This window comes from Hippoglossus hippoglossus, chromosome 1 (assembly GCF_009819705.1).
Source record: "Hippoglossus hippoglossus isolate fHipHip1 chromosome 1, fHipHip1.pri, whole genome shotgun sequence".
Taxonomy (NCBI): domain Eukaryota; kingdom Metazoa; phylum Chordata; class Actinopteri; order Pleuronectiformes; family Pleuronectidae; genus Hippoglossus; species Hippoglossus hippoglossus.
Window position 1 is genome coordinate 14,983,532 of NC_047151.1, and position 18,130 is coordinate 15,001,661.

At 40.0% G+C, this 18,130-nt stretch overlaps 1 protein-coding gene across 1 annotated transcript; it reads right to left on the bottom strand.

Annotated features, from left to right (window-relative positions):
• Positions 1-598: 598 nt before the first annotated feature.
• LOC117761141 (ATP-sensitive inward rectifier potassium channel 12-like) lies at positions 599-11,092 on the bottom strand. The gene is made up of 3 exons (XM_034584804.1): positions 10,793-11,092; positions 4,127-4,305; positions 599-3,090 (listed from the first exon to the last, which is right to left on the bottom strand). The coding sequence occupies exons 2-3, from the start codon at positions 4,216-4,218 to the stop codon at positions 1,467-1,469; spliced, it is 1,716 nt and encodes a 571-aa protein (XP_034440695.1). The 5' UTR covers positions 4,219-4,305; positions 10,793-11,092; the 3' UTR covers positions 599-1,466.
• Positions 11,093-18,130: the final 7,038 nt, after the last annotated feature.

Consider the following 18,130-nt stretch of genomic DNA (forward strand, 5'->3'; position numbering starts at 1 on the left):
CAGGATTATGCAATAACTACTCAACTATTTTCCATGACATTTTGTGGACCTGTTCATTTAGAAAGACTCTAGATCTAGCAAGTTCATTGTTTTGATTGTGATTTTGTATTTGTTGTCAAGTGTTTCATCAAATTGCATCTACTTCATCTCAAGTTATTGTTTCCCTTTTAAATCAGTTGATTAATCAAGTTAAGGTCAAGTCTTTTTGCAGGGCACAATCTCATACAAAAGCAAGGAACCAATTTGACGAAAGGGATCAGAATTCAACCTGAATGGGAGCCTGAATTTTTGTACTAAATTAAATGGTAGGACGTGCAATAGTTATAGAGACATTTCACTCAAAATAATGGCTTGAGATGAAAGGTCAGGGTATCACCCAAGTAGTGATACGTTGTGTGGCAAACATGAATATCTTTGAAAAATGTCATTACAAACCATCTACTAGTATTAAACATTTGTCTATCAGTGGTAGACCAACTAACTGACCAACATGACTACCTCTAGATGTGTGTCAGCATCCACTGCACTGCACAAACAGCACACAGGAGGTCCCCATCAAAAATGATCTCAAAGGGATTTCAACCAATTGTACACATGTGGTTTACAGGGTGGATGGATGGATGCTGTGTAAATGCAACAGACAGTCAACAAATACAATTCAAGCATTAACACTACTGTTTTATTGGGTGTTTTGTTCAGACACTGTTGCAAAGTGTTTTATCTAATGATAAAAGTAAGAATAAAGTGCTTGTTCTTCATCTGTACATGTGTAACTTGTTGTTTCCTTTGTTCAGTGTGTCCTTCATTTGAATTTGTCTTTCTATTGTTGAACAAACTGTGATAAATCATGAGAAAAGAAAATGGTTCATTTATAAAATAAGTTACAGAACTTAGGCCAGAAGACAGAAGTTTAAAATACAGAGATCATTTATTTTTACCCAGAGAACAAAAGTTTGTTAAAGTTGAGCATGTGCGTCATGACTTCCTTAAAGTAAATAGTTTTTCTCTTTGAACATTTATCTGCATATGATGTATGTTCATTTTAAAATGAAAACAAAAGCATACCATATTTACAAAAGAAGAAAAGAATGGAAATCAAGAACAAAAAAGCTTGACTACAACTGTTGCTCATACACAGGTTATATTGAATAAAACAAGAAACCAGTAAAGTTTTAGAGGTACCTCTTGAGAGAAATGTCTGTTCACTATGTTCAAAAGTAGATGAGCTGAGTGTTTTATAGATACTGATGTTGCAGCTGTGTGTGTGCAATACCTGAAACCAGAGCAAGTTATGAATTAAAGCTGAGTTGAGTTTGTGACAGCTGCAGACGAGATCCTTCTCTTTCAGCACATGTACTGTTTAAAATGTGTCCACCATCTTTACTTTTTTACACTAGTTCAATACTTTGGTTGGATGCACACAGACAAAGAGAGGAAACAAATGGAAGGGCAGCCATTACCATTGATTAAACTCCTGACTCTCTGCTGATGTATAAAGGTAGGGTGGGCTGTAGTCTGTCAAGGCTGATTTGATTCTCTGTGTCCAGAACACAGAGCATCTCCACTGTCTGCTCCTCCACAAATGTCTCCTTGAAACCCGAGTGAATGTCATCTCTCATCTTTACTTCTCTGTCACTTCTTATGTTCAGGCTTCCTGCCTCCTTCTTTACGTTTTCCTCAACCTCATCGTCCCCACAACACAAAGCTACCTCGTTCTCGTAGCAAAACGCGCTGGGGGAGTGAGGGCCCAGGAGGTGGCGGGACGGCCTCGGGACAAACGGTGATGGAGACCTGGAGTAACTCGAGCTGGAGGAAGAGGACTGCCCACCACGGCCCGTCATCTGGCTCAGTTCCCTGGCACTACAGTGAGGCGTAGATGGCACTTCATAGGTCTTATGGAAGCGGGAATAGTCCACATGGTAGCGGTCACCCTTTTCAAAGACCACAGGCTCAAAGCGGTGGCCCCATAGGATCTCCTTGGCTAAGTAGGAGGTGCGGGCCTGAGTGGTCATCGCTGTGGCCTCGACCATTCCTTCCAGGATGACCACGATCTCAAAGTCCTCTTTCTGCAGGTCATTACAGCTCAGGTCATACAGAGGGCTGTTCTTGTTGATCTCGTGGACCACCACCAAAGGCGACACTAGAAACAGCCGATCCAACCCGTCATCATAGCCGACGTCAATGTCTGTTTGCTCCAGAGGGAGGTACTCACCCTCAGCCGTCACTTTTGGCTTAATGAGCTGAGCACGAACATGCGCTTCAACTATGTGACTCTTGCGCATGTTTCCCAGACGCCACATGAGGCACAGCTTACCATCCCGCAGAGCGATGACAGCATTATGCGAGAACAGCAAGGTCTGAGCCCGCTTCTTGGGCCGCACCATCTTTGCCATGATGGTGCCGATCATGAAGGAGTCAATAATGCATCCCACGATGGACTGCACCACCACAGTCACCACAGCGACTGGGCACTCTTCGGTGACACACCGGAAACCATATCCAATGGTGGTCTGGGTTTCTATGGAGAAGAGAAACGCCCCAATGAAGCCCTGGATGTGGAGAATACACGGCCGCCATTCGTCAACACCACTCCGAGGATCCCCGTCCTTAACAGGGATGCGAAAGTCAAAGTCTCCATGTGCGAACGCCACTCCCCAGAAGATCAGGCCAAACAGCAGCCAAGACAGAAGGAAGGTGGTGGTGAAGATGAGTAACAGGTAGCGCCAGCGTATGTCCACACAGGTGGTGAAAATGTCAGCCAGGTATCGTCGTGGCTTGTCCTCCATGTTGTTGAACACCACATTGCACTGTCCGTTCTTCTTCACAAAGCGGCTGCGCAGGCGGCCGGTGCCCTGATCAAGGCCCAGATGACATGAAGGTGGTGCACGGCAGCTGTTGTGGACAATTGGCTCATTTGTTACCCTGAGAGACAAAGCCCCTCTTCTTTCTTCACTTCCTGGACACTCTCCTCCTTCCTCACCTTGCATGCAGGCCCCCGACAGGGTCTGCTGAGTCAGAGGACTGTGGCCGTTGTGAAGGCCCAAGGTGGAGATCTTCAGGACATCTTCATCTGTGGAAACGATGCTGTATCTGGGAGAAGCAAGAAGAAGAAGTAGGATCAAGAGAATTGACTATTCGGTAAACCCCAGGGTCCCCTTTTTAATCTTTGTAATGGCTCTCATGTTTTCTATTTTCAAACTCCACAGGGTGAATGGATCCTTAAAATTAAAAAAGGAAATGATTTTCAATTGTAGGTAGCAATTAACAGTCACTAGCATCCTGCTTAGTTAATGATTCATGCAGAACACAATGAGGAGATAGGAGATGACGAAGATCCATTGCTTGTGCCGCAGGGTACATCTCTTTAGTCTCATTGTTAGAAATATGCTATGGAAAAATGTAAAATTAGGCTGTCATTCCATATAATATAACCCTGTTGCCGACAAGCTTGTTTTAATTTCACAAGTAATGTTACAAGAGAGAATGGCTCATAGGAAGAACTAACCAAATTGTTTTGACAAATGTAATTTAAGCAACCAAAATCAGCTTCTACACTAAATGTCTGTGATGTTTTTGTACCCATTACTTATGACACAACCATTTACATAGATTTATAAATAGTAACAGACTTCATTAATGGTTAAATTATCATTTATTTCATTTTTTATTACTAGGTTTAGGTTTAGTCATTATGAGAGTAACATTAAACACTGTAAATGCTTGTGAGTTTCTCTTTCTAATAAGATGAAGATATTTACACTTTCATACTAATATATTTGTTCAAATTAAATTTCTAAGCAAAGTTTAATAAGGCATTGGTGTGTAAATGTTTATAAGTCATTTATGAAGGTTGTTTGTTTTTTTGCTCTGCAGTTATAAATGCCAAAATAAACTATTTATAGAGGTTTTGATCTAGAGGCCAGGGGTCAAATGGTCCATGTGAGGGTTTGTCTGTGTCTAGTCAGATATTTTTCATAACCTGGCCACCCAAAATTGCCTGTTGATAAACTTATAAACCCACTATAAATGGCGAGTGAACATAAATTATGTGATGATTATATTTCTTTTAGCAGCAGTCAAAACCACTGTGGCCACTGACACACTTCTATTTCCCATCCCCTCTCACCTGTTGACTCGCACCGCTCCCATGGCACCGGTGATCATCAGGCTGTGTCTGCGAGGGCAGTAATGCAGGTTGGGGCGGGCAGTTCCAACCATTAAAGTACTGTTGCTGGACTGGGGGGAGGTATGAGCTCAGGTCTTTCTTGCATTTGTTATCAGCACTGTCTTCTCATGACACATATTCTGTCAACAAAGGGGACAAAGAGGAGATTTCTTAAGTCATTCAAAATGTGAAGGTCAAGGACGTTGTCTAAAGTAAAACAAATCCAATGGGACCATACAGGGGTTAAACAAGAGGACATCGACATTGAGCATTTCTGTCTTTGTCTGGCATGTTAGCATGCTACGATTTAATTATAACAAAACATGCTAGCAGCTGTGTGAGACCATAATTAGACACATGAGTGCTGTAAGCTAAATGCTAAATGTCAGCATGCTAACATGCTGAGGTTTAGCATGTATACTGTTTACCATGCTCACCTTTGTCAATCATGTAAGTATTTCTAACATTTAATTATCACATAAATCACATGCTAGTAGTACTATGAGACAAATAAGTGCTGTAAGCTAAATGCTAGTGTCAGCATGCTAACATGCTGACATATAATGTTTTCCATGGTCACTGTTGTTTTGCATGTTAGCATATACTACTGCTAAGTCTGAAGGGGAAAGTTTAGAAGTAGTTGATCATAAACTGTTTGATGGACAAAATGAGATTTTGACTCAATGTAATGAAAAGGTCAAAATCTTGTCCAGTAGATGATCAGGGACCAGGGCTCACCAATATCGTGCTAAAGGAAGATCAACAAAGTCAGTGGGCTTCACTGTCTGGGAAAGTTTTAAGCTAATCCTGTTTTCAGCTTGCACCACCCTTTCCTTCCACGTCTTTGCGGTTTGCTCTCGTATCTTTTTTCTCCCCAGATCATCTCTCTTCCTGTCTGTGTGTGTCTGTGTATATTGGGCATGGTAATCTGGTTGCAGCTCCCGTCAATTCATCTGCACACCTCTGTCTCATCACCTCATCAATTCCAAATGTATTTAAGCCCGGTTCTTCATATGTAAGTACCTGCTGTTTAGGTACAACATCTGAACCCACTAGGATGATCTGGCCACAATGGACCTGACAGACACAGTCCAAGAAAATGCTTTCCCCCACATAGTAGTTTCTTGGTCATGAATTTTGAGCTTATGCTCCCAGTTATTGGAATGTTACAACACTTGTTGAATCACCTTGCTTTTGTCTACCTAGGTGACAATAAAACAAATTCCAACATGCCCACTATGCCCACTATGCCCACTCCATGTCCCAAGTCCCCACTGGTTGAACTTAGCCTTGGATTCTGCCATAGGATTCCGACCTTCTCAAGTACCATCACACACTGAGACTTTACACTTACTCTTGCACTTCCTAAACTCCCATCTTTCCATGAAACAGCCAATCTGTTTGTCAATCCATGAAATAAGGATTGATATTATAGAAGTTCAGTTTATCTCACAGCTTCGTTATCTTGATCCTGCTTGATTGCAACTTTTGTTGTTGAGAAAATCATTACTCCATTTGCTGTTAATACAGTACATTCCAGCACGCTTTGCCCTTTTGCTGATCCCTCTCCACCCCAACTCATCAATGATCGTCCTGCCTTTTCCATGTGCCAGCAGAGCAGGGATGTCTGGTATCTGGTAGATTGGGAGGGCCAGGGTCATGAGTCTTACATTCTTGGCTATCAAATGGTCAAGGAGTTTCATCATACCCATAACAGTTTCCAACCTCTTGTTAGAGGGGGGATACCTTTGCATATGGTTAATTACCTTTCACCCCACTTTCCCTCTGACCTTGGTGTGTCTTGTTTGTCCCCCAGTTCGTCTCTCTTCCTGTCTGTATGTATTTGTCCAGGGGTTACCTGGTGGCAGCTCCCACCAATTCACCTGCTCACCCTTGTCTCAAGACAAGATTCAACCTTTGCCTTCAACTGAAGTTGCTAAAATCTTGAATAAAAGTGATGGACAGATCAGATTGACGTCCGTAGAGCCACGCCACTAGCTAATATTCACAATCAAAAATCCCTGACTACAAATTTTGGCCTTGCCCTAATGCACGGAGCAGACCAGACAGTTTTGTGTAATGAAAGGTTATTGATTAGGTCCTTGCTAGTGGTTAGCCTCAGGTACCTTCAGGCCAACCAGTGGTGGAAAACAAAACAGCCATTGGAAGGGACAACGGTCTAAAAAAGAGATGAATCAGTGGTAATCTACTGTTAGAGGAACAATTGATCTACTGTTTGGCCTGATGACAAGGTTGGAGGGTGATTTCGCTCGGCTTATTATGTCAGCAAGCTGCAAACCAGGAGAACCAAAAAGCACCCGGTTGCATAACCGACAAAAGGCCACACGCAAAAACCAAAGGGCATAGTGGTTTATGTTTTATTGTATGTGAATCTCATTGGCTGACATGAATTTGCGGACAGGACCGGTCTGTATTATTGAATGGTAGTAGTGGATTGTCTTGGGAAAATGTCTGACAACTGCAGTTTAAAAGCCTTCGTTCAATATCACTGTCACATCAATAACACACACAAGCACTGCTACACACATGGAAACACACTTACGCTCATAAACACACAAGCACCAACTTTGATGGGATTTGGCGTCACATAATGGGGGCTGTGTGAGTGAGTGTGATGCTTCCAGACTTCTTTCCCTGTGACACCAAGGACAGATGTTACGAACTGGCTCCTGATTGGCTGGATGAAGCGTGATTTTTGACCAGATAATCCCAAAAGGGCAGATGATTACGTCAGCTCAATATCTCCCACAGCTGGAGGAGAGCGTCATCTGCCGGGAAATCACAACCTTTTCTTACAGAGATCTTAGAGATGTCAGCCAATATGCTGGTTCACGCAGGTCAGTCTGGTGTCAGTGCCAGAGGCAGCATGTGTGGGATCAGGGCAGCACAACACAGTTCACATGTTGGTCTGTTTGGATTTTCAATGGCGGCAAGAATGAGCGACTGGTGTAGATGTCATTTTATTAAAAAAAATTCTACCCAGCATTTTCATAACACAAGCATTTGTTTGTTGTTTTACTTGTTGGTACTGGTATCCCTAATGTTGTCAGCTAAAATAACGTAGAAAGTAAAAACACATTACAAAATGTTTTACTTCTTTATGCTTTCACAAAAATGTGTGCTTTATCATGATAAAGATTTATTTTCTCATTTCTCATGCTTCCTTCAAGTAACTGCAGCGCCACCTCAGTGGTTGTGCATCATCCATATTCACAAAACCAATTTTCTTTTTGGTATCAAAATACTTTGTAGTTCCCTCAAGCACAAAACATTATTGCTGTCCTTGGAAATAATAGTTTCCTAACTCCATCTACGTGACAACAGAGCAAACCTAAAGTTGATAAGCGAAGTGTAAAAGCTTAAAAGTAGGTAAATGGAACCTTGAGTTGGAATGGTTTGGTCAAAATCAAATGGCATCAACTCAAAAAGGAAAACCAACTCTTCTCTGATGTAATCACAACAAAAATGAAGTCAACTTTACAAATCAACAACTAAATCTATTTTATTTGTTTGCTGGAATTTTTACTAGAGTCATATTTTTTTCTGCCCACAGTGCTCAGTATTTAATGACTCATCACAAATCGATCTCATGATTAGATTTCTGTCTCTCTGGTGACATCCTCATTTTACGAGCTTTGTTCACAGTGTATTTTATCTTTGATCAACACCGAGGTAAAAGCAGAAAGAACCTTTCTCTTTCTCAAAGCTCTTGGGAAGGTTTTGATTTGAATTCATTTATAGAGTTTGTATGTGTTTTATTCATTTCTTTGCCCCATTCCTATTAGTCATAACATTGTTAAGAGAAGTCCTATATGAGTAAAGTTTATTATTATTATTAAAGCATAAAATACAGATTCATGTTTTCATACTATAATGGCTGCACGTGAGATTTTGAATGGATGCAAAACTATGTGTACAAGTCAACACTAAATAAATCATTAACACAACATTTGCAGTAACACAGCCGACTGTCGTCACTTTATACCTGACTGATGTATTTTTATTTTCTTATCTAACAGGCGCCCTGGGGGAGAGTCGCAGTAATTAATGGTCGATCATAGTTACTGTATTAGTCGTCTCCATAGGAACATCTCTGCTCGCTCTATGGGGAAGATTTGCTCTCTCTCTGTGCATGAGTGCATGCATGTGTGTGTGTGTATGTGTGTCTGTGTGCACGTGAGACAAAAAGGAGAGGACTCTTTCACTCTTTAACTCATGAAGACACAAAACTTCTCTTAATGAAGGGGAGACAAACCTCCAAATTCTACACTCAATGCACAAAGAGTTTGACCTCTAAACTTTTAGAGGAATACTTTTTTCTGACGTCACTTTTATTGTAAGTACGTCAGTCTGACGTATATTACAGCATAATCCCATGCAAAAGAAAGGATAGAGGAAGCCCTCGTCAAATACCAGATTACTGTGTCTCTTAATCTCCCAATCTAAACAGCAGTATGAAAGGTGGATGGCTGTTGCTGTGTGACCTGGCTTAAGCCCTTTTGTGTAATCTGAGATCTGATGATATGAGAAAGGAGGGAGGGAGGGAGGGAGGGAGGCACGGATGAGGAAGGAAAGAAAGGACTAAAGAAAGAACGAAAGAAAGAAAGAAAGAAAGAAAGAAAGAAAGAAAGAAAGAAAAAAAGAAAGAAAGAAAGCATTGTAAACCATCAAATGAAGTATGGGCTACACCAGTGTGAGGTTTTCAATGGGAAAAAATACAGATTAAGATGAAGAGATTATGATGTCACAGGGTGTTACTATAGTGTGTAATGCCATTTGCAGAAAAGTGGAAGATTCACACACACACACACACACACACACACACACGCACACACACATGCACAAACACGCACACATGCACACACACGCACACAGATACCAAATGTGTGAAAAAAATGAAACAATTTGTTCTCTGTTTTCTTCCGCCCAGTCTAGATGTTTTTTTCTAAAAAGCAAAGGACTATGGGAGAAAGTGTGAAAGACTTACATTTGGTCATGTTGTGCTTTTGGGGGCGATTGTCCTTCAACTTCCTCTCTTTTTTTACATAGTCTGTACAAGATGCTCACTGGAAAGTAACATTTAAAAAGGACCTACACGTCCCTGAAGACAACACTGGGAGAACACAGTGTCCTACACAGAAGAAAAAATGGGCCTAGAGTGCCAGGAATTTAAGACAGGAACTTATTTTAACTTTCTGTCATTGAACACACTTAAAATATTAGAAATAACACTCAAAGAACAGTGATATATAAATAATGAATTGTAGCATTTTTTCACAAGACAAAATTATATGGAGGAGGTGGAGCTTTAAAAACTGCATTTACTCAATTACTGTACTTAAGTATCATTTTTTGGTACTTTAATTTTCTTTCCATTTCTCCTCATTCTACTCCACTACGTTTATGTTACTAGAGATATACAATATATAATCAGTTTATATATGATTCATTATGATATTATAATAAATGAATAAATATAAACTAGTAATAATGAACCCATAAACATAATATTACATTTTTATTATAATTTTAATGACATTGTTTTGGGGTGTTTTATCCTATTTTCTTTGTGTGATTGAATTTGCTTTATTAGTGTCCAGACATGTATTAATCTTGGTTAAACCATGTAAAACAAATGCTGTATGAGATAATTAAATATGATGATAATTATTATTAAAATATATTTGATACAAATGACACTTAATGGTACAATTCTACATTGTTAGATACTTCACTAGTGCAACAGATACATTTCTAAGTCTTAATGCAGGACCTTTAATTATAATAGTTTCCTTGTTTTGATAGTTTTTGTAGTTTTGTTTTGTTTAGTTTTTCTTAGTTTTTATAGTTTTTATCGTTATAGTTTCAAATCAGCAGATGTCTTGACTCATACCATAAATTTAGGTTGTGAGACTTGTCTACAGCACTTAATTGTGTTTTACCAATTCAAAATAACAAATAGACAACAGTGAAGTTTTCGTGTTTACACATGTTTCACTGAAGGAGGAAGTCTCAAATATATATCTATATATTTGAATCAAATCAATGGTTCAGACAGTTCAACCAGAAGTTATAACGGGGCAGTTTGCAAACTAAGTAGCAGCTGTGACGTGTGTTGGTTTCATTGAGGCCACAGGAGCTGTCCAGTGCTGAAAATCAATCCAGACCCTGCAGGAATAATCGACAGCGGAGAGCGGAGGGAGGAGGGGGGGAGGGGGGCAGAGGCAGCCGAATACTAACCTAACCTTGAAAGTGATGTTGGCCTTTAAAAATCTTTTCCTCTATCTGTTTACAATCCCCCCATTTTTTACAGTCGACTTACTCGACCTCATGAACGTTTTGTTGAAGCATCGATTGTCTTTTCTGAGTAGTTAGTTCGTTAGTTACACAGAAGGGACAGATAACTGATGCAGGGGTCATCGAGGAGGCACTTTCTTATCATGCAGTTTTGAAATGTGAGCTGTGGATGTGACTCAGGAGAGCCAAAAAGTTAGAAAATACGATTCTACGGCTTAAAAAAGGATTTCGTTTGTGATTATCTTACCATTTCAAACCAAAAGACCTCAGCAAAACTTCAACTAAAAATGTTAAAATACAAAGACTTACCTTGGTTTTACTGCAGACTGAATCACTTGGAGGCTAACACTGGTTTCATCCTCATAAAAAGATGCTTGAGTAGGTTTACAGATGGCACCGTCCGCTCTTCTTATCTTGTTTCCTATTAACACACAAGCACCTTCTTTACGACTCTGCTCCCAGATTTCTCCTGCACAAACTTGCACATGTCTCCACACTGATCTTTGTCTTGTTGCTCCATAGCAGCTGAGCAGAGTCGCTCCTGCCTGGTGGTTGTGCATCTGCCCCGATCCCTGCTAGCGCGTGTGTGTGTGTGTGTGTGAGAGAGAGAGAGAGAGAGAGAGAGAGAGAGAGAGAGAGAGAGAGAGAGAGAGAGAGAGAGTGAGAGAGAGAGAGAGAGAGCTCTGATTATGTTCCTATTTATATATGCTATTGTTTTCCCCAGAGTGTGGAGATGTGGATGTGTGGATTGTATAATTTAGACTCTAGCCCACTCAGACAGATGCACTGACATCCAAAAAAAAACAACAACCCACAAGTGAAGACTTTTCTAATCCTTCAGTATTCATGTAGAGACTGACAAGTGTCTCTGAGGCTTTTTACTGTGTTTATATTTTGTTTGTCTCACTTTGTAATATATATTGTATATTCATAAATAGCTGCATTGTACATCTGCAGTGACTTGAGCATAATCCTAAATGCATACAATTTGCATATTTTATATTTTTACCTTTATAATAATGAGGGTAGATTACATCACAAAAAGGACACTTGTCAGTTCTACTTAATACAGATCAGCAACACGACATACTCCACATACGACAAACTTAATATCATAACCTCAATGAAGGGTGGATTTACTGTTTTGTTATAGATTATGTTAACCTAGCAAGGTGTGCCTAATAAACTGGCAACAGAGTGACTATCCCCCAGACCTGTATTCGTGTTCAATTCCAGAGGTATGGACTTGAGTCAGACTTGAGTCAGACTTGAGACAACTTGAAAAGAGAAGAATCAGAAGAATCAGAAAGGACTTGACTTTGACAGAGGTCACCCCTGACTTCATGTGCATGCATGTGAAACATATGCTAATGAACTCAACACCAATTACAGCTGAGACGGATGGAGATAACATTTTATCTTTATTTGATAAAACCTACATTTATATCCGTTGATGGTACCAGATAAAAAGACAGGTGGACACCAAAGTTAGACTTTACTATATATACTATAAATACACCTTTACATATTATTATTATGCATCAACCAGTGGCTGGAGGCAATATGTTTCTGCGTTGTCTGTCGTTCCCATTCTTGTGAACACAACATCGCAGGAGTTTCTTCAAATTGGCTACAAACGTTCAGTTGGACTCAAAGATGAACCGATTCGATTCGGGTGGTCAAAGGACAAGGTCACTGTGGCCTTACAAAGCATGTTTTTGACCTCTTGAACATGAGAGCTCAGGGCTGTCTTCAGTTGACATGGATCGTGACTTTGGACTTTGCACGACTTGATTCGACTTTTCCCACCTGTTATACACATATGGATAATTACAGTATTCTAACCTCAATCTTACTTGTTTGTTATTAAAATATGAAGCTACAGTCCAAAACCCAACTAAACAGTTATTTCACCGGAGTCAAGAGGGAGATATTACAATTTAGTATTTTATACATGACACAAATCACATGCAGTGTCAACCATAATGGGTGAATCAGTCTCCTGAAGATAATCACAGAGGCAGAAGATATTCACCGCAATATCTTTAACTTCCACCAGGTCTCTACATCCTCCTACTCTGTCCTGCTGCAGGCCTCCTGCCTGGAGCTAACTAGTCACAGTGGAAATCATTATAGCAGAAAACAACATTAAGTGTTTCTCAATTCAAAACAAACCCTGTGAGTTTACTAATTATTACACAGTTATGATACAAAAATGAACATGTACATAAGTAACAGTTGGCGAGGCTTATATACACACAGAGGGGCTGAAGGGTGGTGAACTATAGTTGCTGCTCTGATCTTTGTCGGTTCAGGGTTATTTAAGCAACAGTAATGAACACAGGTTACATAATGGGGTCGTGTTTTCATGTCCTCTTGCAGCGACTGGAAGTTTAAGTCCTCAAGTAGCTCTGAAGATGGAAATAAACACATGTTGTTGACATGCAGGTCACAGACAATCCAAAGCTGCAGCGACTAGTCAAGCAAAAGAAAAGGATTATTTCCATCATTTATTATTTGTTTCTCTCATTTCCCAAGAAGAATTCCCAAATATTCAGTGGATCCAGTTTCTCAAATATGCCATATTGTTTTCCTCTGCTGTACTCACTTTTAGGAAGAACCTTATTTCCTGACTCATACAAAGAAATTACACTGTGAGCTGTATTATAAAGTTTTAATTTTCAGCTCTTCCCTCATTTGACTGGTAATAAAAACAGTGGTTGCAGATCTAAATGAAGCAAAGGAACGATAAGATGGAATCTGATCGGCCCCTAAAGCACCCCTGTCCTGTCAGTGGTCTCACTAACAATGCTTACAATGTTAACAAGAAATATGACAATGTGTTAAGAATGTTAAAGTTACACAATGTGCTAGAACAAGGAACAACTTTCACAATTTATTTAATAATAGAAATCAATAGAGCTAACAATAAACAAGGGATGACTTAAATGTGCATCTTACTGAATCAGGAATCGTGCATGGATGTCGGACATATAATTGGCCCCTCTGTGTTAATTGTGGCCCCTTTATGGCCCCTGATTAAGAAAGAAATCGGCCATAATTTATAATCTGAGATAACATGTGAATATGTTAAACCCGATAGTCCAGTAAAAGAGGGATTTTCCTTTGGCATCCAGGTTGACGTTTGATTGTGTGTTTGTGTGTGTGTGTGTGTGTGTGTGTGTGTGTGTGTGTGTGTGTGTGTGTGTGTGTGTGTGTGTGTGTGTGTGTGTGTGTGTGTGTGTGTGTGTGTGTGTGTGTGTGTGTGTGTGTGTGTGTGTGTGGGATGCTGAATCAATCTGGAGTGCTACCTATGCACCAAAATAATCTCCCCTGCTTCAGTTTCTGATTTGTCCCAGAAATAGAGAAAACAGAGAAATTCTTGGTGCTGCGGCCAAAACCGTTGTTGTGTTTGTTGCACTGGACAGACTGAACACCAACACTCTCTATAAATAAGTATAAATGTGAATAAATTAAAAGCAATATTGAGTGAACACAGCAGCGTTAGCCATATCCATACGGCTGCATGAGGCCAGTATCATGGTTTCTTATTCCTCTTTGAGGTGTTATTGCCAATTAGACACAACCCTTTTAGTTTCCATGGAAACCTTATTTTTTCTCCTCTTCTTTCTGCTCTTTCTCTTGCACATAAATACGCATACACACATACTTTCTCTCCACACGGTTTATTTTTAAAACTCCTGGTCTTTTTAGTTTCATGAGACAACCTGTGGGTGTTGCGTTGCGGAGGTGTGTCGTTGGGGTTGCAGTGATATGGGATCGAGCGATGTGGGCACGAGTCAGGGGTGAGAGGATTAAGTGAGTGGGCGCGCGGAGGGAATGAGTGGGCTGATAGCAACTCGTGGTTGAAGGAACACAATGTCCTCAAGTCTGAATGAAACAAAAGTTGTTACTTTGATGTTGTAACAGTGAAGGTGCCAGTTTGTTAAGTTAACAAACTTTACCAATCCAATGCTAGGTGGCATTTTCACTTGGGAAATGTGGGTTGCACCTAAAGATAGGACAATATCACATAAACAACAAGTTACTACTATAGAAGAATGATACCAAAAAAGCTGCCTGTGTGTCAGCATTTTCATTTTGCAGCCACATTATTAATGTCAAGGACTTTGTCTAATGGAAAACCCTCAAATTAGAAAGAGTTAAGTCACGCAGCAGGAAGCTGAGCTGAGAGGTGAAGGAAAGACCGTCCTTTCTGCCAACATGGCCTCCTGTGCATAGAAATAACTCTGATCTGGGTGGGAGTGAGATAGTCACTCATTTTAGTGGCGTATTTAGCTGGAGGCATTTCTGTAATTTCTGTCTCCAAAGGCATTTTTGCATACATGCGATTTCTCCTTGTTGTCGAGGTCAATGAAAGAAAGCGCCACCAAAAATACCCCTCGACACCATTAGGTAAACTCTTCCCCTCAGTCCATTTTAAATATCATAAGCAGATGATGGGAGCTACTTTCGGTCGTGCCGGCCGTCTCCGAGGCTGCGCTCGCTGACTCCCCCTCGAACGCCATGCGAGCCAATTTACTCAGACGCATGCAGCTGCCTCGTGTCTCACTTTGAGAGCTGATCCAGGTCAACGTGTTTTTAGAAAAGCAGGCCGAGGGTGGCGGGCGGAGGTAGTGCGGGGCAGTCACTCCCCACGGATGAATAAATTTACTCTGTATCAGGACTGTGTACAGTGCTCTCCACTATACACCAATAAGTCATGTGCGCTTTGTTTTTGTCTTTGTTTTCAACGGAATCTGTGACTTCTTTGACATTTCAAGAGCTTAAACCTGCAGTGTGAATTTATGTATCCTCCGTCTGGCAAGGAGAGGAATTACACAAACACTGTTGACATTTTAGTGACGTATGCTCTCGCCATCAATCGCCTTCTTTTTTTAGACTGGGAACCTTCCTCTGAACTCCAAGTCTCTACTTTATCTGGTACATCAGACATTTTTTTGTGGGATCTTTCATACATTTCCCTGCTGTAGCCTCAGCCACACTTCTAGCTGCTGAGCCTTCTCTGTTTTGTTCCACAGTTGCTCCCTCTTCAGCTCTGACCTACCAACCGTTGCTGGTTGATGTAAAATGCGTCACTGCTGGTACACCAGTATGGGAATGTCACCACAGAAACCATATTTAAAACCCTGGTACACCGTGAAACCCATAGAGATTTACCTGGTAATGATAGGCTTTACTTGTCAAGGGCCTAAATGTATAAAGTAATAGGTCGTAATATTACGACTTCTTTCTCATATTATCAGGAGAATAAAGCCATAATTTTAGGCAAGGTGTCATTTTACAGGGGGAATATCAGAAGATTTGTCAACAAATTTGGAATTTGGAGCATCTTGTTAGGTTTTAACATAATGTTTTAACAAACAACAAAATACTTGAAAAGATTGTGCAATAAACAGAGTATATTCTGAAGAAAGAGCAATGCCTACCTGAAGGAAATGTCCTCTTTTGGGGAGGTGGAAATGTTTGTCATGAGTGATATTGGTTCAAGATTTTGGATCCAGAATGTGAAACGTGAGCATGGCTCCCTTTACTGGTTATTTACCAAAAATAAGTCTCCTTTATTCTTGTGAAAATGATGACTATTACTTCTCGTAATATTCTAAGAGTTAACTCGTATGTTTCTTCTTAATAACAATGTTATTCTCATGATATCAAAACGTAATTCTCGATGCCACTGATTTTTTTTCTTTAACATGTATGAACACTGTATGAATTTACCTTCATTTATATGTGAAAGTTCTGCATTTCAGATTTAACACAAAAACAACAAACTGCTGACATTTCTGGTTTTTGGACCTTTTTCTCTGAATAACTGTTTCCACCACTTGTTTAGTTACTTTCTACTTTGGAACTAGGGAACCATAACTGCAATAATTATAACTTATTTATGAATATGTAAAACTATGTAAAACTTGACAATACAAGATGCTAACACCTGCTTTTCTCCCACATCTCACCATTATTTGACACTAAGAACAACTACAATGCTTCAAATAACACAAAGTATACATTTATAAAATTCATGGGTTTGTTGGTCTGACTGTGAAAAAGATGGTTAAAGTTGTTAAGTTCAGAAGGTTGTTGTGTGCAGAAGTACTGGTCATGGATCAATACTTCCCCTGGGTGAGGGGCAGGATCAGGGTTAGGAGTGCTGGATCAATTTCTGCCCTCTGCTGAGTTGATGATGACTTGATTAATCATGTATGATCGGTTATAATAAATTAAAAAGTCTGGTACAGGTTCCTTTTTCTTTGTTGTTATATCAAATATTGTTCTGTTTCTTCTACCACAGATGATGGACTGGAAGAGAGAGAATTGATTACACATGATAATGTTGGTCTCTCTGACCCAAAATGCTAAAAGCTCAGCATTAAACATTCATTTTCTCGTGTTCACAAACATCTGCACGATGGAGAAAATCATAGGAATTTCAATTTCGCCTCCTGGCGAATGTAAGTCAATCACTCATTCTGCTTTAAGATCTGTATTTGGTCTTTAGCTGCTTAATGATTCACTTTGTTAACCAGATAATCACTTCAATTTGTAAGTCATTTTTTGCAGTGGGTTTATTAGAGCGTTGTCACTGAAAAGAGCTGTTTGAGAGGAGCTGGAGTCTGGTAATGATTCTATGTGGGTTCATCATGAATTAAGTCTGTTGTATCGTACAATGGAGTATTGGGCCATGTTTGAGAAAGAAAATTCGGACATTTGAAGAATAAAGTCAGAATGTTATCACAATAAAGTAAATTTTAGGCTATTTGTCATTTTAGAAGGGTATCAGTCTTTTGCCTGTGTTAAAATAAGGAATGTGAAGAATCATGTTAAGTTATATAAGTCTCACAAATAACATAATGTTTCTACTGAATTAAGACTTTATTCTCGTAGTATTCAGACTATATTCTTGTAGAAAGAATAAAAAAGATTTTCTTCTCAAGTATGACAAAATTCTTGTCAAGTAAATAACTTGAACATTTAAATGTTCATATCAGTGAAAACAGAGCAGTGGTGGAGCTCTGACAGTGTTTCAGTAAAGAAGTCCAAAACAAAATGTCACAGTTTTGATGTAAAGTATCTGTAATACACTCGGTTAAAATGTTTAGCTTCCAATTAGTTTGAAGTTGTGTGAACTGAACTTTTCCATCTACATTTCCATGGATACTGACTCTACCCGCTCATTATAGCAACTGCTGCCAGAGCAGCTGAATGCAGCATGTGACATGAAGCACAAGACAAAAATATCTCTCCTTAATTGTCATTTTACTTGCCAGAGATGTTTAATTACACTCCTGTGTCTCAGAGGTTCATGTGACATCGCTGGTCGACAAAAATGAGGGCTTAGAAAATTGTAATCAATCATCAAAATTTCAGACGTGCTTTAAGTTTACACAGTGCGCACACCCACACACACACACGCACACACACACGCACACGCACACGCACCCACACCCACGCACGCACGCACACACGCACGCACACACGCACGCACGCATACACACACACACACACACACACACACACACACACACACACACACACACACAAATTGGGCTTTAGCACTCAGCTCTCATCAGTCATTTTAAGACATTACAGACAAGTACACTCATAAACGCTCTGTGGATGTTT

Bases quoted from the DNA above. Each gene is read 5' to 3' on its own strand.
- LOC117761141 (XM_034584804.1), bottom strand. From the start codon at position 4,218: ATGGTTGGAACTGCCCGCCCCAACCTGCATTACTGCCCTCGCAGACAC. The intron at 3,091-4,126 runs GTGAGAGGGGAT...TGCTTCTCCCAG, and splicing joins GGAGCGGTGCGAGTCAACAG to ATACAGCATCGTTTCCACAG.